The sequence below is a fragment of the Microcebus murinus genome, chromosome 19 (genome assembly GCF_040939455.1).
Source record: "Microcebus murinus isolate Inina chromosome 19, M.murinus_Inina_mat1.0, whole genome shotgun sequence".
Lineage (NCBI taxonomy): Eukaryota > Metazoa > Chordata > Mammalia > Primates > Cheirogaleidae > Microcebus > Microcebus murinus.
This window is the reverse complement of record NC_134122.1, coordinates 25,888,912-25,911,483: the sequence shown is the minus strand read 5'-3', so window position 1 is coordinate 25,911,483 and position 22,572 is coordinate 25,888,912. Positions and strand designations below refer to the sequence as shown.

The window sequence follows — 22,572 nt, the reverse complement described above, 5'->3', positions numbered from 1 at the left end:
AAAACAGAAATATTTAACAAAGAGAAAGCATGTAGTTTATTCAAACAAACTGCTTTATTTTCATAAGTCCTAAGTGGTACTCAAAACATTTTTAAGACATTAAATAACCTGCAAGCTATTTATATGTACTCTATTATCCCCATTTGCCATTAAAAAAAAAAAAAGTTCCCTGCTAGCTCTTTCATAAAAATGCATTGGAAAGAGCAGTTGTTCATTGATATTATGGAACAATAGTAGTTCCTAATCTTTTAATAGATGCCTACATGTTAAGAACATTTCACTACAAGCCAGAAAAGAAATTTAAAGTTGAGATTTCTGTAGTGAAAAACTGACCCAGTCTGTGTGGCAGATTTCCCTGTAAGGGTCTCCAGAAGGCTTTCATGCAAAGAACAGGCTCAAGAGGGGTCCACTCTGGCTCCCCATGAATCGGCACAGGGCTGCCACCGTTCCAAAGCAGCCTGTGAAACCTCCCAGCGCTGGGGGGCTGCGTACATCCTTGGGCAGAAGTGAAAACGCCGACAAGCCCACTCTGAACAAAACTACTGTTCCTGTAGATGCAGTGTGAAAATGTGGTTTCTTACGGAAAGTCATTCTCCAAAATAAAAGCAAAACCCCATATTGTATTTTTCTGACACATTGATCATCTTGCTTTAAAGCACCATCAATGGGTACTGAATTAAAGAGTTACTATCTTGTTGTAATGTCTGATACATTACTCTCACTTAGATTAACAAACCCCCCTGAACTGAATGAAATGTGGCTTTTTTACGTTAATTTTTGCATAAGAATTTGGATAAATAAAATAACCAGAAAGAACATCCTGAATCAGCACACTCCCTGAGTGATCACGTGGCTCCCTCTTGTGGCAAATGTGAACCTCAGACACAGACGCTTTCTTTCCAACCTCACCCGTTCCCCCTAAATTATGAAGCTATATAAATTACCCTAAGCGTCACTAAATACACACTGTCCCGTAGCAGTGTCCCATTCACTGGGGCCTGCTTCTGTTATTCACCTTCAGAGGGAGGTGAGAATTTTTCATTCTAACTTAAAACTTGCCTCTAGGCCGGGCCCGGTGGCTCACGCCTGTAATCCTAGCACTCTGGGAGGCTGAGGCGGGTGGATTGCTTGAGGTCAGGAGTTCGAAACCAGCCTGAGCAAGAGCAAGACCCCCGTCTCTACTATAAATAGAAAGAAATTAATTGGCCAACTAATATATATAGAAAAATTAGCCGGGCATGGTGGCACATGCCTGTAGTCCCAGCTACTCGGGAGGCTGAGGCAGAAGGATTGCTTGAGCCCAGGAGTTTGAGGTTGCTGTGAGCTAGGCTGATGCCACGGCACTCACTATAGCCTGGGCAACAAGCGAGACTCTGTCTCAAAAAAAAACAAAAAAAAAAACTTGCCTCTAATAGTCTACTTAATCAAGTGACTAGTTGCCGGGGGCGGTGGCTCACGCCTGTAATCCTAGCACTCTGGGAGGCCAAGGCTAGAGGATGGCTTGAGGTTGGGAGTTTGAGACCAGCCTGAGAAAGAGTGAGACCCTGTCTATACTAAAAATAGAAAGAAATTAATTGACCAGCTAAAAATACATAGAAAAAATTAGCTGGGCATGGTGGTGCATGCCTGTAGTCCCAGCTACTCGGGAGGCTGAGGCAGGAGGATCACCTGAGCCCAGGAGTTTGAGGTTGCTGTGAGCTAGGCTAACGCCATGGCACTCTAGCCCAGGCAACACAGTGAGACTCTTGTCTCAAAAAAAAAAAATACAATAAAAAAAATAATAAAGTGACTAATTGGCATTCACAAATGACACTTGATCTCATCTGCCAACTTAAAAGGCAATATGCATATGCCCCCATAGCTTTAAAAATAAGCATCACCTTTAAAAGAACCCTATGCTGATTTTAACAGATTTTAAAAGAAAAACCAGGTTTTTTCAGTCGTGTTACTAGTTACATCAATGGATCTAAACTACGAAAATGGGCTGGGCGTGGTGGCTAACACCTGTAATCCTAGCACTCTGGGAGGCCAAGGCGGGCAGATCACTGAAGGAAGGTCAGGAGTTCGAAACCAGCCAACCAAAAATATATATAGAAAAAATTAGCCAGGCACGGTGGCACATGCCTGTAGTCCCAGCTACTCGGGAGGCTGACGCAGGATTGCTTGAGCCCAGGAGTTTGGGGGTGCTGTGAGCTAGGCTGATGCGACGGCACGCTAGCCTGGGCAACACGGCGAGACTCTCTCAAAAAAAGTAAACTATGAGGCCGGGCGGCGAGACTCTCTCAAAAAAAGTAAACTATGAGGCCGGGCGGCGAGACTCTCTCAAAAAAAGTAAACTATGAGGCCAGGCGTGGTGGCTCACACCTGTAATCCTAGCTCTCTGGGAGGCCGAGGCGGGCGGATTGCTCGAGGTTAGGAGTTCAAAACCAGCCTGAGCAAGAGCAAGACCCCGTCTCTACTATAAATAGAAAGAAATTAATTGGCCAACTGAGATATATATGTAAAAAATTAGCCGGGCATGGTGGCACATGCCTGTAGTCCCAGCTACTCGGGAGGCTGAGGCAGTAGGATCGCTTGAGCCCAGGAGTTTGAGGTTGCTGTGAGCTAGGCTGACGCCACGGCACTCACTCTAGCCTGGGCACAAAGTGAAACTCTGTCTCAAAAATAAATAAATAAATAAACAAACTATGAAAATGGTTGTGCATCTTTTCCACTGAGAAAGAAGGGGGCCCCGACAGTATTTAAGCCCAAGAGTCCCTTGCTTACCTGGGCAGATGCCTTGATCAGAGTAATTCTCATCCCTTTTCCTGCCTCCCACAAACCAAAACCAAAACCAAACCTGCCATCAGTTACGAATCTGAGTAGTAAAGGGCAAAATTCACACATCACATTTTAAGTTACAAGGTCAGGTCTGAAAGCCGAATCCTAGTGCTCTGCCACTCTTGTGGTCAAAAGACAAACACATTGCTCTCTGCAGGAAGCTGGTAGAAAAATGAAGTCATTTTTGGTATAATATTCACCACATAAATGATATGAATCTTCAAACAACACAGCTGATTCTGGTCTCCCAGGACACTTTTTAGAGACAGTATGACAAATACAGAGGACAACCAGAGCATACAACACTTTCAACTCCAAATGCATATTTACATGGAACCAAAGTGAGATGTCTGGTTAAGATATTGTTATAGAATCCATAATAGAGGAAAAAAGCAGCTGATGCTAATGGAAATTTCAAAATGTTCCAATCTTCCTAAATTCACATACTTGCCATGTCTTGCTCTTACACAGTGGAGTAGGAAACACGAACACTTATTTAACAATGAACCCTGCCTGCCATTTGCCTGGATGCATGGACGCAACATCTGCCTCAACATACTCTCCCAAAAGCACCACACACAACACAAGGCCGGAAAAAAAGTTTGTCTCCCTTACTGCAATTTCTAAATGCATGCAGACACGGATATGTTTGGTCTTGCCACATATAGAACAAAGTACTTGCATTTAAAATAAGGCAACCCCGCTCTTTTCTCAACTCACTCTCATATGATAGGTTTTCCGGAACAAGGTGAGTCATCACTAAGTCTTGGGAAGTGGGAGCATGACAAGAAACAGTGATTTCCCTACACTGAGTCATAGGTATGTGCCTCTGTACTAGGTAGGATATCACCTTAGATGTCCTACAAAGTTCTAGACTTGTCAAGGCATCTGAGAACTCCGCTGAAAAGAGGCAGCTATGCAACTTAAAAGGAACACCGACACAATACTTTCTCTAAGTCATCGGAAATAAGAAACAGTGGAATGCTGGTAACGTTAAGTACAGTTCTCAGTTAGAAAACAGAGCCTAGTTCCTAATTGTCAAAATACTCATTTGTTTTCTGATAGCACAACCAGCTCTCTTAGTAGGCAGACAGAAGGAGAGAAAACAGGTTAAATTCATTGCCTTAAAAAAACTAAAAGCAGGCCGGGCGCTGTGGCTCACGCCTGTAATCCTAGCTCTTGGGAGGCCGAGGCGGGCGGATTGCTCAAGGTCAGGAATTCAAAACCAGCCTGAGCAAGAGCAAGACCCCGTCTCTACTATAAATAGAAAGAAATTAATTGGCCAACTGATATATATATAAAAAATTAGCCGGGCATGGTGGCGCATGCCTGTAGTCCCAGCTACTCGGGAGGCTGAGGCAGGAGGATCGCTTGAGCCCAGGAGTTTGAGGTTGCTGTGAGCTAGGCTGACGCCACGGCACTCACACTAGCCTGGACAACAAAGTGAGACTCTGTCTCAAAAAAAAAAAACAAAAAAAAAACCAAAACCTAAAAGCATTAAACAGTTAATTAGAGGATTCCACTCTAATCCTGTGTGGTAAGGCACAGCTACCCTAGAAAAATCCCTTGTATTATGTACCTAAACAATTTAAAAGGAATCTACTCAAAACATAAAGCAAAATTGCAGTAATGTCTGCTCCTGCTCCCTTCAATAATGTTTAATAGAAGAAAACATCACACTTAAGGACTTCTCAGACCCAACATGCCTAGTGCAACAGGCCCTTTCAACTCAACCAAAATGTTTTGTTTAAAAGTGTCTTGGCCAGGCACAGTGGCTCACACCTGTAATCCCAGCACTTTGGGAGGCCAAGAGTTTGAGACCAGCCTGTGCAATATGAGACCCCATCTCTATGAAATATATATATAAAAAAATTAGCTGAGCATGGTGGTGGCGCCTATAGTCCCAGTTACTGGGGAAGCTGAGGCAGGAATATCACTTGAGCTTAGGAGTTTGAGGCCACCGTAAGCTATGATCTGGCCACTGCACTCCAGCCTGGGAGACACGGCGATGCCATCTCTTAAAAGTTTGTATGAATTTTGGAATACACACAGATTTACATTAAGCTTTACAATGTCTTGCATCCTACTTATAAAATTAATAGACATACAAGAATGATCTAAGTTCAAGGGTTTCCTAATTTACTTTTTATTCTCTATATGCTTGCAACTTCATAATCACTTCAAGACCTTACCATTCATTCCAATGTCAAAAAAAGGGAAATTATGATTTCTAAATAGGAAAAACTAAGTCCAAGATTTTGCACTATGCATTGTTTCTAAATTTAAAATGACTGTGCTGTCCAACACTTAAGAGCAGAATCTATTTTCCTTTTTTTTTGAGATGAGAGTCTTGCTATGTTACCCAGGCTGGTCTTGAACTCCTGGCAGGAGCCACCACATCCAGCAAAAGCCAGAACCCAGAAAGGCAAAAAGAAGAGAGAGAAAAAAAATGCATGTAAACTTAAAGAACTGCAATTCTTTTCAAAGAAGCTTCCTTTGGCTTTCATTGCCAAAATGATATAACCTGAAATATTTCAAATGAATGGTCCCCTTTATAATTCAATCATGGAAAGGTAATGTATCTGAAAGAATACCTTATTTCTGTACTGACTCAAAAGTAAAAAAGCTTATAGAAGGCCTTTTGTAGTCATGAAGAACTTTATGCACATTTATCATCAGTTTCCTCTGGGCTGTCACCTCTCTTCCCCAGAACTTTCCACAGGAGAGGGCATCTTCAGACAGGAACACAGTATCAAAGAGAAAAATTGCAGTGAAGTGTATGTGTATAAAAAATTTAATGTGGGCCAGATGTGGTGGCTCATGCCTGTAATCCCAGCATTTTGGGAGGCCAAGGTGGGAGGATCACTTAAGCCTAGAAGTTTGAGAACAGCCTGGGCAACATAGCAGGACCCCATGTCAAAAAAAATGTTTTTAAAAAATTGATGTGAAGAAAAAAAGTGGTTGTGAACTTTCCCCAGAAACTGTTTTAATAAAAGCATGCTTTATTCTTTATGCATATGAAAACATTTCCAATCTATTAACATTTCATGCTAAGTAGGGAATTCTGTACTTTTTCTCTGCAATTTAACATTTACATATTTGCAATTTACAAATCAAAGGAAATAAAATGATGAGTCATGGAAAGTTCTAACCCAAAGGAGTATACTTAAAAAGACAAGAAAACAGTTCCCATTTTCAAACATTTAAGCGTGCCCACCTCATTTCACAATCCCTCAGCGACACCAAAAGGCCATGTACATTCACCAGGGCTTTCCTTGCTCAATCAAGACAATGACAATTAGATTGGCTGGAGACGGTGTGTTTTGCAAGGACTCTTACTTTGGGACTCTGAGCACCACCCCAAAGCAACATGATACACTATTTTTCATTATATCCTGGGAGGAAAGTGAGAATTGAGTTCCAATCTAGCTTTACATTTTGTTTTTCAAGTTCTACTTCTAATCTGCTGCATTAGCAACCTACTTTGGTGTTAGAAAAGTATTAGGAAGACAAGAGCATTAATAAAAACACAAGAAGAACCAAGACCACACACATAAAATAAGACATATTTATTATACTAAAGAACAAATTTTATTTTTCATTTTCCCAAAACACTAAAATAGCACACAGCATAGTAATTTAGCACACAATATAAATTGATATATGCAATTAATAATCCCCCAAATGTTTAAGTCTCACTTTGGGAGTCCTTAAAAACTTATACCCTTAAATGACCTTTATTAAAGTTATCAACAAACAATAAAAGGAGTTACCTCAGAAAAATCTTAGTGTAAAAGATACCTCAATTCCTAGAACCTGGGAACTTTTTATAAGGAAAGCACTTGATTTGCCTCTCTATAACTGAGCTACATCAAATAGTCTCAAGCTCCTTTTTATATTTAAGGTAACACTGCTGGGTTCCTAGTTTGAGAAAGGATTATTCTAAAGTTAAGTTTAATATTGCAACTTTCACCATAGGACCTCCATCTAAATCCCATTTCAAGTGGAAGGAAAGGGGTGTGAGAAAGGAAATCAAATTTTGCTGCAGACCAAAATCATTCTACAAAATGCAGAAATGATAACAGCTTACCATGAACTCAGCAAGGCTTAGTAAAAGTACAGTAGGGTAGACTTTACAAATATCCACTTCCATTAGGTGATCAGAGACAAGCTTAAGAGACATACAGCATTTGGGACAGTAGCCCTTTAGAATGGGTATTAAAGATATATAGACAACTTCATGTTAAATCAGAATGTTCTAATCTGGTATTTATATAGGCTATATCAATATTCTCCTGAATGTTTTCCCAATCCTGAATGTCTTTCAAGCATAATTTAAAACACACTCCAAAATTTCCTTCTGTATCAACCAGCTTCTTCTGAGTTAAAGCTTGACTTACTTTGGCCATACAAACCAAAGCAGGAACTTAAGGGCTGCCTGGTTTACATCCAGATTTAATGTGAAAGAAATCATTCTAAGACAACTTTTAAAATTAATCTATTTTTATTGTTCTGCTTGTACCTTAACTATGGCATAATGGATTTGCTAATTCAAAAGGTCATAGAGCCAGTAACCTCCATGTTATCTGCAGACCATTTGAGGTACTTTTTACACTTGAAAGCATTTCCCTGTATCCTATTGTTTGCTCTGAAAACGCGGGCTTTAAATGTTCAAGAAAAACATGTTTTGTCTCATCATTCAGAAGTACTTCAGGATTTGCGTGCAGCATTGCAGACAGGACAGAACGCAGGCAGGACGGTTCCAACTCACAGCCCAGCCTCTCAGGAAAAGCACTTGATGGGTCATCCTTAAAAATTCCCATTTCCAACAGTTCTTGATAGCATGGCAGTCCTGACACCCAAGGCTTTCCTTTGGAGCACTGTCCTCTGTGGCCGTCTGTGGCCTTGGGCCCTCTTCCCAGCCAGTTCCTCCTCAGAGCTTCCACAACACAGCAGGATACTCCAGGAAAACACTCTTCTGCAGGAACAGAGAACAGACCCACGGTCTTGCTTGGAGTGGCTGCTGAAGCTGAATTTCTTCTTATTGATTCTTTTAAATATGGAAGCACTTTGTTGCCATTGTGAAGCAAGAGGTCAGCCCCACTCAGATCATTTTTCATTTGCAATGATAACGTCTCAGTCTGTGAATTTCCATTTACATCAACCGTAAGCTTATTCATCCAAGAAGATGTATCTGCTGGACAAGGGCTCTCCTCCTGTGTTCTTTTCTTAAGGCTATATAATTGTTTGTCTGAGTCATCCCCTCCCTCCCACTTCACTTTTTCCAGGCAGGTGCCAAGAGGTTTTCTTCTGTCCCTCATGCTTTGTGTTCCTGGATGCAGTGAGCCTGAGATCACGCCTTCATCAGTCAGGGGAGGGCCTTCAATGGATCTCAATATGAACCTAGAAAAGACAATCAAAGTTTCACAACGAAGACAGTAGGCTTAAGAGCATCTATGCCCACACCAAGTATTTTCTAACAAATACCAAGATCTTTTTAACAATCTCTGCTACCAACAAGCCCTATACTGCAATAGAAAACAGAATGATAACCTACCCATTAGTGATCACAATAAAAAGCAGCACTTTATTCAGCATTCCCTAAAAATGCTTAAAAATAAGAAAAGCATAAATTCTGAGGCTCTGTACTCTTCACATCAATATGGTTTTTTGTGTAGGTTCAATAAAAATCTTTCCTCCCTTTAAACAGTATATAATTAGGTGACTTGATTATGCAAACAAAGCCTTAACTGAAACGTCCTATTTGGGAATGATTCTTGGGGAGTCATGTATAACAAGCCACTTGTAGAGAATAAAGGTTGATTTACTTATGGATCCAACAAGTCCCCACCCATGCATGGAAAGCCAGCCAGGAGGGGTCCTGGAAAACAAGATCCCAGTCTTCAAGGGGTTCTGTGGAAAATCACTTCCTGGCAGGCCAGAAAGCTCAGCAAATTTGGAGCCTTGATAAAAAAAATAAATAAATAATTCATCCAAACTTATAGGGACTGCAGGTAAAAATATGATGGGAAAAGTCTCTTGGGCTTAATTCCCTACCCTCAAGATTAGCAAATAATAGAGGCTTTTAAATGCTCATCTGAGAATCCTCACGAAAACTTCTGGACACTTGACTTGTGACCTTAGCAGTTATTCGATACTGTACGGCTCCAGGTTGCAAGAACAAACTCAAGGTGACCTAGATGGCTAATCAACACTCTCGCTGCACCTACAAACCTAAACAGACTTTCTTCTGTGATCAAAATTAATCTGTCTTTGACATTATTATGCTACAAACAGGGAAGATATCAGGAAAAATTGTGAAACATAGGATTGCAGGGTGTGCTACCCTAGTGCATCCTTCCAGGTTACCTAATTTTACAAAGGGACCTGCCCCTTTCGTTGTCTTTGAGCTGCTTTACAACTCTGTAAATTGTTTTTTCTTTATTCAGTCCCCGTAGGGACTGTCAAAAATTGCCAATGCCAACTATATTGCAAGTCATCATGGCAGGGTATTCGGAAAAGTTTTCAATTAGCAATAATTGTACCTCAGATAAACCTCATTAGCACTGCACAAAGCTACAACTCTGTAAATTACCAAAAACTTTTAAGAGTAAGGCAAATGGGCTGGGCGCGGTGGCTCATGCCTGTAATCCTAGCACTCTGGGAGGCCAAGGTGGGTGGATTGCTTGAGGTCAGGAGTTTGAAACCAGCCTGAGCAAGAGTGAGACCCCTGTCTCTACTATAAATAGAAAGAAGTTAATTGGCCAACTAATATATATAGAAAAAATTAGCTGGGCATGGTGGTGCACGCCTGTACTCCCAGCCACTCAGGAGGCTGAGGCAGTAGGATTTCTTGAGCCCAGGAGTTTGAGGTTGCTGTGAGCTAGGCTGATGCCATGGCACTCACTCTATCTAGCCTAGGCAACAAAGCGAGACCCTGTCTCAAAAAAAGAAAAAAAAAAGAGAGTAAGGCAAATGACTTTCTGTCCAAATAAATGAAAATTAGTTTTGTCTCATGGAATGTAACTGATTATTGCCCTGTAGATATTGACCAGTTTTGTATCTATTATAAATTCACTTTAGTATGTGTGTGACTGAATTCTTCTTTAAACTGGTTGTAACATCTTACTAGTTCCTCCATTAATTGATGAGTTAAATACAATTTTTGACATGTGCTGTGTTCATCTAAAAAACAACTATACGGGCCGGTCGCGGTGGCTCACGCCTGTAATCCTAGCTCTCTGGGAGGCCGAAGCGGGCAGATTGCTCGAGGTCAGGAGTTCGAAACCAGCCTGAGCAAGAGCAAGACCCCGTCTCTACTATAAATAAAAAGAAATTAATTGGCCAAATAATATATATAGAAAAAATTAGCCGGGCATGGTGGCCCATGCCTGTAGTCCCAGCCACTTGGGAGGCTGAGGCAGAAGGATTGCTTGAGCCCAGGAGTTTGAGGTTGCTGTGAGCTAGGCTGACGCCACGGCACTCACTCTAGCCTAGGCAACAAAGCGAGACTCTGTCTCAAAAAAAAAAACAAAAAAACACACAACTATACGCTCAGAACATTAATAAATAGAAAACAAATAAATGTACACATAAGTTGTATCCAGTTAATTTTTCTAAGAGGCTAGTCTAAGGAACAGCAATCCAACTAAAATGTACTAACTCTACTAGGAAGGAGTAGGGTTAGAAATGCTGGTACATAAAATAGACAGGGGGGCCAGGTGTGATGGCTCACACCTGTAGTCCTAGCACTTTGGGAGGCTGAGGTTGGGGGATCACTTGAGGCCAAGAGTTTGAGACCAGCCACGGCAACATAGTAAGACCTGGTCTCCACAAAAAATTTTTAGATTTAGCCCGGTGTGGTGACGTGTGCTGATAATCCCAGCCACTTGAGAGGACTGCTTGAGCCCAGGAGTTTGAGGTTGCAGTGAGCTGTGATGATGTCACTGCACTCTAGCCCCAGCAACAGAGGGAGACCCTGTCTCATGAAAAAAAGAAACAAACAAACAGTGGGCAAAAGAGAACTAACATCTCATCTTCCACAGTGAGAACAGACAAAAGACAAAGCCTAAAAGTGAAAAATTAAGAAGCAACACAACACAAGATGCAATTTATTGAGACACAGAAGCAAACACTGAGAGAACCAGTGACAGCTAAAAGTGGTTGGCTAAGGGGATGCAGAAATGGCAGGTGGGAAAGTGCTGTTTCTCTGAACTAATCTTACAGAAATACGGGAATCTTGAAGCTATATGGAAGTATAATTGTGTTAATTTCTTTTTTAATTTAAGAGCACACTGGTAATAAAATAAAGCAAGTATTATTGGAGGCCAAAATAGAAGGCAAAGAGAGCTGAGAAATGAGGCCATAGAGCTGCACAGGGGCCAGATGCTGAGAGGAACAGACCACCGCCACAAGGGCTTGGACTTCATTTGGCAGGTGATGGGGAACCAGTGAGGAATTTTTAGCAAGGATGTGATGGTTGGATCTGCATTTTGGATGAATTGCTCTGGCTACAGTGTGGCGCACAGACTGGAAAGGAGCCACAATAAACAGACCAATTAGGAGGCAATTCCAGTAGTGCAGTGTAAAGACAAGTAAGGCTATGATGGTAAGCAAAAAAGATAAAGTGTTAAGGTTTTTTACATCTCCTCCTCTTTTTTTTTTAGAGATGGGGTCTCACTCTATCACCCAGGCTAGAGTGCAGTGGCACAATCTTAGCTCACTACAGCCTTCAACTCCAGGGCTCCAGTAATCTTCTTGCCTCAGCCTCCCAAGTACCTGAGACTACAGGCATGTGCTACTATGTTGGCTCATTTTTAAATTTTTTGTAGAGACAAGGTCTATGTTACCCAGGCTGGTCTCAAACTCCTGACCTCAAGTGATCCTCCTGTCGCAGCTTTCCAAAGTGCTAGAATTACAGACATGAGTGAGACGCCATCTCTACTAAAAATAAAAAAAATTAGGCGGGTGTGGCGGTGTGAGCCCATAGTCCCATTTACTTGGGAGGCTGAGGCAAGAGGATTGCTTGAGCCCAGGAGTTTGAGGTTGCTGTGAGCTAGGCCGACGCCACAGCACTTTAGCCTAGGCAACAGAGTGACACTGTTAAAAAAAAAAAAAAAGACACTGACTGTGGGACTGTGGCAAGCAGTTAAATAAAGCCTTTAGCTCAAGAGAGACACCAGAGCTGGGGACCTACACCTAGACATCGCCAGCTTCTGAGAGATAAATAAAATGACGACCCTGGTATAACACATCAAGAGAGAAGACAGAAAGAAGGTATGCTACAGAAGGCCAGGAAGACCAAGATATAAAGACCAGACTGGGGAGGGGACCTACCAAAGGCATCAAGAAGGAAGACTCAAAGCACACTGGGAAAATATATTTCTCACATGAACTTAGCTACAGGGAAACTGAAAAACTTCACATAATCTTCTAGCCCAGCAGTCATTAATATGGGGTGACCCCACCTCAAGGAACATGGGAGAGAAAATATTAGAATGTCTTGGCCTATTTTTATCTCTTCTCCTTTGAAATTTTTTCTATGTTTAATAATATATACTATATTTGAGAGTAGAATATATAGTTTATGAATACTCATATATATCTTGTGGTGCATGTTCAAAAACTTTTACTACTAGAAGTATTACTGTTACTCTAATAACTGAAAAATACATTTGAACCATATAAAGTAACAGAAATGTCAACTGTTAATTAACATAAGCGTGGATTCCAGCTACATTCAAAACACATACTTCCAAAGTTCACCAAGTCAAACCTAATTAACTTCTCTCAAATTACCTTGTCAAAACATACTATTTCAAACCTTATATTTTACTGATGAAATATACTAAGAATGAACATTATCCTTAAATGGAAGCATTAACTAAATATATTTTAATACATATTAAAATAGGTATTCTTTTTTAATTCTTAAGAAAAACAGGTCATTTAAAATGGGACAGCTCTCAGAAAAATTAGTTTCTCACCACTTTTATTATGTCCTTGTACAAGGACTTAATACTATTTAGAAAGATGAATTATTTCCAGAATTACGTTAAGATATTTTAAATAAGGTGCCACTAATATAATCATTTGTTTAATGATAAAGTAATCATGTATTCAACCATGACATAATAAATTGTTCCCTTAAGTTCTTCTAGTTCTTTAATAAATTCAGTAATAAACAATACATTTAATTCTCTTATCAAAAAAATACTTCATGGTCACTGAAAACACTTTGGTTCAGACCCTTCAACTGACCTCTTCTGAAACTAGACTGTTACACATATTATATTAATACTTACATTTTAACAGCCAGAATAACTTCCAAATAATTTCTAAACATATTTGTCATTGTGAATTTTTTTTGTAGTTTATTCTTACTATACTAAATATATATTGTACCAAATAAAGTATGCACATGTATATAAAACTAACTCTCTTTGGCCTCATCATCCCCCACCCCCATGCTGTGTCTACAAAATAACAAATGGTATAAATGATGGTAAACAAACTTAGCCACCAAAACTGAGACCACCAGAATGAGGAAAGGAGGTTTATTTTGAAGTTCAGGAGAGTACAATTCAGGAAAAATAACATGCAGTCCCAGGAGTCCCTGAACCTATACCTCTCCTCTCCCCCACCAAAGCTGTTAAAGGCTGAAAATTGATCTGTGGATGTCAGAGGGGCCTAAATGTTCAGAGAAGCAAGGTTGTCCAGACACACCCCTGATCTTCACTGCAGACAGAAGGCACCTTCCCCACAAAGTCCTGCCTGTCTGAGGCAGCTGACCTGCTGGATGACAATGGCCTGACCTAGTTAGGCAGCTGCTGCCCTCTTGGATGCCTGTCTCCTCACCTTCCCTAACCTGAGCTATTCATGGCCTCCAGGGCCTGATGGTCCAGAGTACCACTGCTTTGTAAACTAAAAATATCCTGGTCCTGGTCCTTCTGAAAGCGCTGGCAAGGCTAATTCCCAAGGGGCCTGGGGAGAAGACACAGCTAAAACCAGTGGGGCAACAAGGGGTCTTGAGGGGACCCTGTGAATCAGGGTGGCTCTCACACATGCTCCAGGATAAGCCGGTTTCACCTGCTTGTAGATGCGAACACTAATAAACCTGAATCTCACTGCACTCATGACTAAAATGATCAGGCTGGAAGGTAGCTGAAACTAGCTCCCCAAATTTCTACACAGCTTAGGATGAGAAATAGGAACAACTCCATCATTTCTAAATTAAGCTGAGTCATAACCACAGAGAATACGCCAACATCACTGAGTTGCTACTAATCACTCAGCACATCTAAATCACACTTGCCCCTACAAAACCAGCTGTGCGCCTCTCTCTAGCTGCCACCCTCTTTCCTCCTTCTAGTCATCCAGATGCTCATGAGGTAACCAGGGTACAAGAGGCAGGGCTGTGCCCCAGCTTGGGGGCCTCGGCCATTTCTTGCTCAGGGAGAATCATATTTCCTTCCAGGACTGGGTGAGGACTTGTATGAAAAGCACCCAGCATCTTCTCTGACTAGCATCCAATAAATACCAGCTACTATTATCAACATCATCATCAAGAGTGTTTCAGGGAATGAACGACAAAATGCTGCTGAGAGGTGCAGTAAAGCAGGCGACAGAGAAGTGACTGCCGGATACGGACAGAAGTGTCCCCAGCATGGATAAGTGCGTTTTAGTGGAAGGGCAGAGGCCATGGCGCAGGCTGCAGTGGGCTGAGGCACAAATGGAGATCGCTCAGAGCACCCCCTGCATTGCTGGGAGGGCATATATAGTGTAACAGCATGGAAGGAGGGCAAGTTGATAACAGCTTTACAAATTACAAATACTTAACACCTTTGGTTCAGCATTCTGCTCTTAAGTTTTGCTGCAGATTCAACCTGCAAACATTCATTAAGCCCCTACTCTAAGCCAGGTGCTGGTGTTAGGATAGCATACTGAGCAGACAAAAAGGGCTGTCTTCTTAAAGCTTACTCTTTAGTGAACCAACATAAAAGACAAAAATGCCACATGTACAAGGTTTTTCACTTCAGAACTGTTTGGAGAAAGGTCAATTTGGACCCATCCCACCCATCAAATACCAGGATAAATTTCAAATACATAATATTTAAAAGTAAAAAACAAAGTAATAGTACCAGACTAAAATATAAGTGAATTCCTTGTATTCTTAGAGTTGGGAAGGCCTTTCTAACAATAACGAAACCCAAAAGTCAAAAAGATTGTTAAACTTTGGCTACATAAGTGGCATGGCAAAAACATACAAGCAAAGTCAAAATGTATTAACAAGCTAGGAAAAAAAATTCAACTCTTGGCCGGGCGCTGTGGCTCACGCCTGTAATCCTAGCTCTTGGGAGGCCGAGGCGGGCGGATTGCTCAAGGTCAGGAGTTCAAAACCAGCCTGAGCAAGAGCGAGACCCCGTCTCTACTATAAATAGAAAGAAATTAATTGGCCAACTGATATATATATAAAAAATTAGCCGGGCATGGTGGCACATGCCTGTAGTCCCAGCTACCCGGGAGGCTGAGGCAGAAGGATCACTCGAGCCCAGGAGTTTGAGGTTGCTGTGAGCTAGGCTGACGCCACGGCACTCACTCTAGCCTGGGCAACAAAGCGAGACTCTGTCTCAAAAAAAAAAAAAAAAAAAAAAAAAATTCAACTCTTATTACAGCCAACTCTTATCTAATAGATAGAAAACATCAAGAAACTAAGAAAAAGACAAACCCAACAGAAAAATGGGCAAAGAACATGGACAATTCACAGAAAAAGAAATGCAAATGAATCTTTCTCTCACACACCAAAATTCAGAAACACATTCATGATGCAACCACCTTCCTCTACCTCCACTGCCGTGAAAAAAAATCACTGTCATTTCTTACTTGGATCACTGCTTCCACCCTCAACTCTTACAGGATAGAGAGCAATCTATTTAAATTGGTTACAGATAGTGTTACATATGATCCAGCAATTCCACCCCTAGGTATACATCTAAGAGAAATAGAAACACATCCACACAAAACTTATACATAAATGTTCACAGCAACATAATTCATAAAAGCCAAAACGTGAAAACAACCCAAGAGTCCAAATGGACATAAAAGAAAAAAAAAAAAGACTATGGAAATGTTAACAATTGGAGGAGATTATCAGGAGACATGGCAACTAAATGCAGAAAGAAATCCTCCAACAGAAAATGGACATTAGGGGGAAAACTGGTGAAGTCCAAATAGTAGTATTACACCAAGATTAATGTCTTAGCTTAGACTTGCCATAGAAGATATTCACAATAGAAGCAGCTGCACCTAAGGTCTACGGAGCACTCTGTACTATTTTTGCAACTTTTCTGTAAGTCAAATTATTCCAAAGTAAAAAGTTGTTAAATGAGCCAGGCACAGTGGCTAGCACCTATAATCCTAGAGACTCAGGAGGCCAGGAGCTTGAGACCAGCCTGGGCAACATAGCAAGATCGATTCCCTCTTGGATTTATTTTAAATACTCCACGGTGGGGTGGGGAGATGGAGACAGTTGCGGGTTGGGAGGAAGAGATAAAACAAGTTAGGAAAGAGTTGATCCTTATTGAAAATGGGTGATGGATGCATGGGGTTCATTATACTATTCCATTTTTGCATCTATTTGAATATTCCCAGGATAAAGCTTTTTTAAAAAGAATGATCTTTTAAGAAAAGTAGTAAATCAGGTTACACCACACTCCTCAGCTGAAAAATCTTGTTTCCCAATGTACTCAGAGCACAAGTGAAAGTCCTTACAAAGGAACATGCAACTTCCCCAAACCCCCATACTTTTCTGGGCTCCTGCTTTCTCCCTGGCCCACTCACTCCACTTCAGATCCACTGGCCTTCTTGCTGCTGTTTCTCCAATGCAGTGTTACTCAAACAGTGATCTTACAGACCACCAGTTTGTTATTGTGACCATACAACAGAAATTAAAACTAGGCACTTAGAAATTTTTTATGGCAACTTATCACCATAATATTCAAAAGCAGAATCGTTTTTCTAGTAATTACTCTTAAAAATTGCCACAGAATACACATAACTTAAAATTTAACACCTTTTTTTTTTTTTTTTTTTTTTTTTTTTTTACTGAGACAGGGTTTTGCTCTGTTTCCCAGGCTAGAGTGCGATGGTGTAATCATAACTTAATGCAACCTCAAACTCCTGGGCTCAAGAGATCCTCCTGCCTCAGTCTCCTAAGTCGCTGGGACTACAGGCACGTACCACCATGCCCCGCTCATTTATTTTTATTTTTTTGTAGAGATGGGGTCTCACTATGTTACCCAGGCTGGTCTCAAACTCCTGGCCTCAAATAATCCTCCTGCCTTGGTGTCTCAGAGTGTTAGGATTACAGGTGTAACCCACTGCGTCCAGCCTCATGAACTTTAGTATCTGCTTAAACCATTATATGATTATTTGTAGGACTCTAAAAATTTGAGTCAAGGATACAGGTGCTCACTACACTATTCTTTCAAGTTCTATATAGGTTTAAAAATTTTCAAAACAAAAGTTTATGAAAAGCCATGATTCAAGTATTCATTTGAAAGATAGGAAAGATTCCATAGTATTTGTTTCTTATATATTTAATATTTATCACAGTTGTTCAATATCTCAGAACCTAGGACAAACTCCTGTGTTCATGCTTTTGACTTGGCCTACTATGCTTTCACAGAGCTTATAAGCTTTTATGAAGTTTTCTTAACAATATCATCTCCCTCAATTTTCTTCTAGGAACCTGATGTAAATCAACCAACAGAGTAAAACTAATTTCAAGCTGCAATCAATCCTGGGAATGGGGTCTTAGGATATCTACTACTTTTTAAAATTGTTCGGACACAAGTAACATCAACTCAATCAGAGTCAAACCCAAAGTCCTTTCAATGCCTGCAAGACAATAAACCTCTTAGTCAGAATCTTCTATCACCTTCTTCCTCACTGACTGCTCCAGCCTCACCAGCTTCCTACTGCTCCTGAACACACTAGGCTTACCCGGTTGTGGAGCCTTTGCCCCAGCTTAAACTCAGCCCTCTTCCAAGCCAGACATCTCCCTGGCTAATGCCCTCTCCTCCTCCAAGGTTTTGCTCAAATGTCACCTTCTCAGTAAGGCCCATTCTGACTGCTCTGTTTAGAATGGCTACCATCTCCCCAACCCTCCCTGCATTCCTGAGCTCTTTCTACTTGCTTGGGGTGAATGAATAACAATTTCCCCAAGTGATAAGTGAACACTGAAGTGTATGGAGTTATGGATTTAGAAAGTCATTCAGAAAGAAAAGATTAAGAGTAGTCAGGAACACAAAACAAGGAGCGAGGCAGCAGCCAAAGAAAGGTTCGCAAGCCTGGTCAGCACAGGGCAGCACAGCAGGCGGGTACAGGGAAAGCAAGGACATTGCTGGTTTGACAACTATCACCAGCCTTCATCAGATCTTCTTTTCCCTGACTGCTCTTTTTTAGGCGTTCTCTTTTAGTGTTTATAAGAATCTAGGTGACCTGGGATTAAGATACTTGATTCTTCCCGAAGGCCACACAACTGAAAATTATAGGTATGACTTGTTAAATTATAGCAGATTCACAGTGCCACTTTTTATCTTGTTTTTAATACATTTGGTATGGATTCTCATTCTTTTACTGCCTTGTATTTCAGATTCTGTATACAAAAGGAAGATGCTAATACCTCTAGAACACTAGGGCTTGCTTAGTATTTTAAATCATAACCCTTCTCAGTCTACAAAGCCCTTTTGCAATCTATTTTTTCATTTAGTCATCTCTCATACAAAAGAGGTATTAACCTCCTTAAAAATGCCTCACTGCCCTACAAGAGATTAGAAGGTCCTAAGCAAACGTGCAAAATGGAGTCTTTCATGCCTTATTACTTGTGAAAGAGATTCCAGCAGCCCTGCAATCAAGAGGATGGGTACAGTGTGTTTTGAGAAATATAGAAGGCAGTAGGTCACACTGTTCCCTTTACTCAGATTCTATTTCCTGTTGCACTTCCCTTTACCAGAAGGTCAGAATAATGAAACTTTCAAATCAGGTAAGTTAGTAGTTTTTCACAAATGAACAAAAATTCTAAAACCTACAGGGTAGTTTATTTAAAGTGGCAAATGTAAACATCACGGTAAAGAAAAAAGACACCTCAACCCTCACTCCCAGGATGTGAAATGGCTGCTTATTGCACTTGGTCAAATCTAAGAGCAAGCCTAAAATCTCCACACAATTCTTAGAAAGCTCTTCCTCAAGGTACCTGGTGTAGTCACCTTGTCTGTGCAGCCCCCCTGACCACCTCCCCCAGCCTGCTTTCAGCTCCTGGGATTCACAAAAGCTGTGCTGTGCCTGGACTATTACTTGACATCAAGCCCACCAAGTCACCCATTGTGAGCTTTTGCAATTGATGTAACTAGCTCTCCTCACTGCCCACACCACTCTTATTATAGATCCAATTTCCCTCCTCCAAAATGCACTTATCCTCAATCATTACAGTACAGACTCATTGTTAGAAAATTTGTATTTGAATAACCTTTCCAGGGATTATCTCACTGCCCTACAAGTGAATGATCTGAAAACCCTAAGCATCATATTGAAAATGGAGTCCTTTACTCTTTATTGCTTATGAAACAATTGAGCCTTCAGCACTCCTGCAATGAAGAAAGCAGGTGCAAGATCATGTAGATATGGTGATTACAAAAGCCTTCTCTGAAATGAGAACTAAAGCATAAGAACATCTCAGCATTCAAAGAACCAGGGAAGAACATTCAAGGTGAAAAGAAGAGCCTGTGGGAACTCCCAGGGACAGGAAGGGGCTGGTTCAAGCAAAGGGGAGATAGGACACCATGAGCAAAGCAAGCACAATGAGCAAGGTGCAAGTCAGGTGAGAGGTTAGAAAGGTGAGCAGAAGGCAATTCTCTAACCAGGGTAAAAACATATGAACTGCTTTCTGTGTGCCACAGGAGCAGTCGTGTTTTGTTTTAGGAATAACACAATCTAATTTATGTTCTTAAAAAATTTCTGATTGCTCAGTGGAGAACAGATGAAGGACCCTGCAATAATCCAGGTGAGTGATTACAGTAGCTTGGACCAGAGATGGTGGTCATAGAGTAGATATATGAAAAAGGTGACTTTTTTAATGATACAAAACATGGTAATTTTCCACAAAGTGGGGTCAAATACAGCTGGCAGACGTCTTTTGTTTTGCCAGAAAAAGTTTCTTTTTTAAAAACCTGAGTTAGTTTGGTATCTAAAAAGTCAGGATTTCTGATTTATCTTGGAGATCACTAGATCTGGCAAATGCTGGGCCCCTATTTCCACAGGGTGGTAACTGGCGAGAGCACAGGCTTTCTGGTTTACCACAGTTCCCACCAGACCCAGCACCCTTCCCTTATTTATACCACCTGCTGGAGTTTTCTACTCCTCTAGTCAGGTACCCTTTAAGGATGCCAGAAGTCCTTGCTCTCATAAAAGTATTTGAACCTTAAAATAGAGAGGCAGGTTCGTCTCAACTCACGTTAACACAACATTGATCAACAGTTGTATTTCAGTTTCACGGGGACAACCATCCCATGTCATGCACCAAAAACCCAAAGATCCACATACGGGGACAATTACACCCTGATACGACCAAACCAGAGGGAAAAAAGAGAAGACACCTGCCAGATCTCACAACTGCCTGGTGCTACTGATCAGACTGGCTAATTGTGCACACCAGGAAGCAACACAAAGCTCCAGAGGACAGGGACCCGTCCCTTCTCCATCAGGCACTAAGCTCAGTATCTGGCCATCTTTCTTTAAGAAGAATCAAGTTGACAACTTTCCCTTGCTCTGGAAAAAGGAAACTGTAATCCAAGGGACGCAGAAATATCAGTCATCAATAGCTAAAGCGTTCTCCAGGGTGGTGTGTGTGCCTGCTCTTATCCCCCATCTGAATTGTCTTGGGCTCTTGGCCCTCTGAAACCTTTTGCGCCTCTCCCTCTTTCACCTCATTTTCCCTCATCTTCACCCCCACCTCGCTTCTACCTCTGGCCAGGATAAATAAAGTACATTTATCAAAACACCATTCTCTTCCAATCCATTTTAAGCTTTGAGGAAAATATTAAAAGGTTTTGCAAAGTTTGGGGAATTAGAAAATTCACCCACTCATTTACTCATGAACCCACCACTAGAGCCCAACATTTTGTAATTTTCGGGGCGAAACGTCCTCTTCAAGAGACCTGCAGTCTCCTCCGACCCCACCCCCTAGCCGTGGGTCCTTCCCCAAGGTACGTCGCTTAACCTGCCCCCAGTGCCTCGTTTGCAGAACGGGGATCACCACCTCAGTGGGTCTTCCTTCGTGTGGGGCCGCAAGAGAAAATGCACGGTGCTTGGCGTACACTCAGCTGCCAACCAATGGCAGCTACCGTCGGCATCCGCATCCCGCTGGGCTAGGTGGGCCGGGCGGCGCTGGGCAGACAGGCGCTCGGGGAGGGTCGGGGGTCGGGCGGGTGCGGCTCACCCACCTGCAGGCGGACGTTGAGCATCATGGAAGCCACGATGTAGAGGTAGGGGAAGTTGATGCGCAGCCGCCAGGCCAGGTCGAAGAAGATGAGCAGCGTGCGAGTCAGCCCCTTGCAGAAGACCCCATAGGAGCGGGCGGCGGCCGAGCGCGAGAGCCGGACAGCCAGGCCCGACAGAGCCGCCGCCATATAGAGACCGGCGCTCCCACAGCCCGCCCGCCCGCCCTCTCCGCGCCGCGTCGCCCCGGGCCTCTGCCCCGGCCGCTGGCCCGCGCTCGGCGCGCTCAGGGAGCGAGGGAGGCGGCGGCTAGGCCGGCGGGCGGGCGGGCGGGCCGCGGTGGAGCGGAGTCCGCGAGTCAGGCTCCGGCAAGCGCCTCCGCGAGCCACGGCCTGGTCCCAGCCCGGCCGCGCGGCCTGACGTCACAAAGCCCGCTCCGCGCCTGCGCGGCCCTCGGGCCCCACCCCCTGGCCCCACCCTTGCCACCTTCCCGCAGGTGATGCGCGCATGCGTGGGCGAGGGGGCGTGGAGGGGGTGAAAATGTGGCCGGCGCTGATGCGCTGTCTCCGTTCGCCTCCTAATGGTGAGCCTGAGAATAAAAACAAAGGGAAGAGGTGAACAGTGGTTGTGGGTTGTGCACCCGTGTTAGTGTACTTAATGCGGCTGAGCTGTACACTTAAGAATGGTTACACGGGTTGGGCAAAGGCAATATATGTAACCTAAACATTTGTATCCCCCTAATATGTTGAAATAAAAAAAGTTAAAAATTAAAAAATAAAAATAGAATGGTTACAGTGGTACATTTTGTGTTACATATATTTTACCACAATTAAAAAGAAAATGAAAGGAGGCTTTTGGGGGCTGATGGGTACTACATTCTCCCCATGTGAATTGCTTGAAGTCGCCAGTCATTTTTGTTGAGTGTCAAGCTATATATAATTTAATCTTTTAATAGTTATGATATTAATTAAAGCCACTGATATAAAAGGTACACATACATAAACTTTCAAAGGTTCTAGTGTTCTGGGAGATTTTGACAGTGAATTTTCTTTTTGTTTTTGGGACAGAGGCTTGCTCTATCGCCCCAGGTAGAGTGCAGTGGGGCCATCCTAGCTCACTTCAACCTCAAACTCCTGAGCTCAGGAGATCCTCTTTCCTCAGCCTCACAAGCAGCTGGAACTACAGGGGCGCATCACCACACCCGGTTTTCTATACCCAATTTTTTTATTTTTTATAGAGGTGGGCTCTCACTCTTGC

At 42.3% G+C, this 22,572-nt stretch overlaps 2 protein-coding genes and 1 pseudogene across 2 annotated transcripts; all 3 read right to left on the bottom strand.

The window, feature by feature from the left end:
- Positions 1-7,305: 7,305 nt before the first annotated feature.
- On the bottom strand, positions 7,306-8,141 carry FAM220A (family with sequence similarity 220 member A). Its single transcript, XM_075995283.1, has one exon. The coding sequence runs from the start codon at positions 8,139-8,141 to the stop codon at positions 7,380-7,382; it is 762 nt and encodes a 253-aa protein (XP_075851398.1). The 3' UTR covers positions 7,306-7,379.
- On the bottom strand, positions 8,054-21,735 carry SMIM10L3 (small integral membrane protein 10 like 3). The gene is made up of 2 exons (XM_012758871.2): positions 21,321-21,735; positions 8,054-8,223 (listed from the first exon to the last, which is right to left on the bottom strand). Exons 1-2 carry the CDS (start codon positions 21,504-21,506, stop codon positions 8,203-8,205), a joined length of 207 nt encoding a protein of 68 aa, XP_012614325.2. The 5' UTR covers positions 21,507-21,735; the 3' UTR covers positions 8,054-8,202.
- LOC142862533 (uncharacterized) lies at positions 9,270-9,398 on the bottom strand (annotated as a pseudogene).
- Positions 21,736-22,572: the final 837 nt, after the last annotated feature.

What these genes read in the sequence shown, in the direction of transcription:
- SMIM10L3 (XM_012758871.2), bottom strand. Translation starts at nt 21,506, where the DNA reads ATGGCGGCGGCTCTGTCGGGCCTGGCTGTCCGGCTCTCGCGCTCGGCC. An exon ending in TGCTCAACGTCCGCCTGCAG is followed by an intron (nt 8,224 to 21,320) that starts GTGGGTGAGCCG and finishes TGTCTTTTCTAG; the next exon opens with GTTCATATTGAGATCCATTG.
- FAM220A (XM_075995283.1), bottom strand. Translation starts at nt 8,141, where the DNA reads ATGAGGGACAGAAGAAAACCTCTTGGCACCTGCCTGGAAAAAGTGAAG.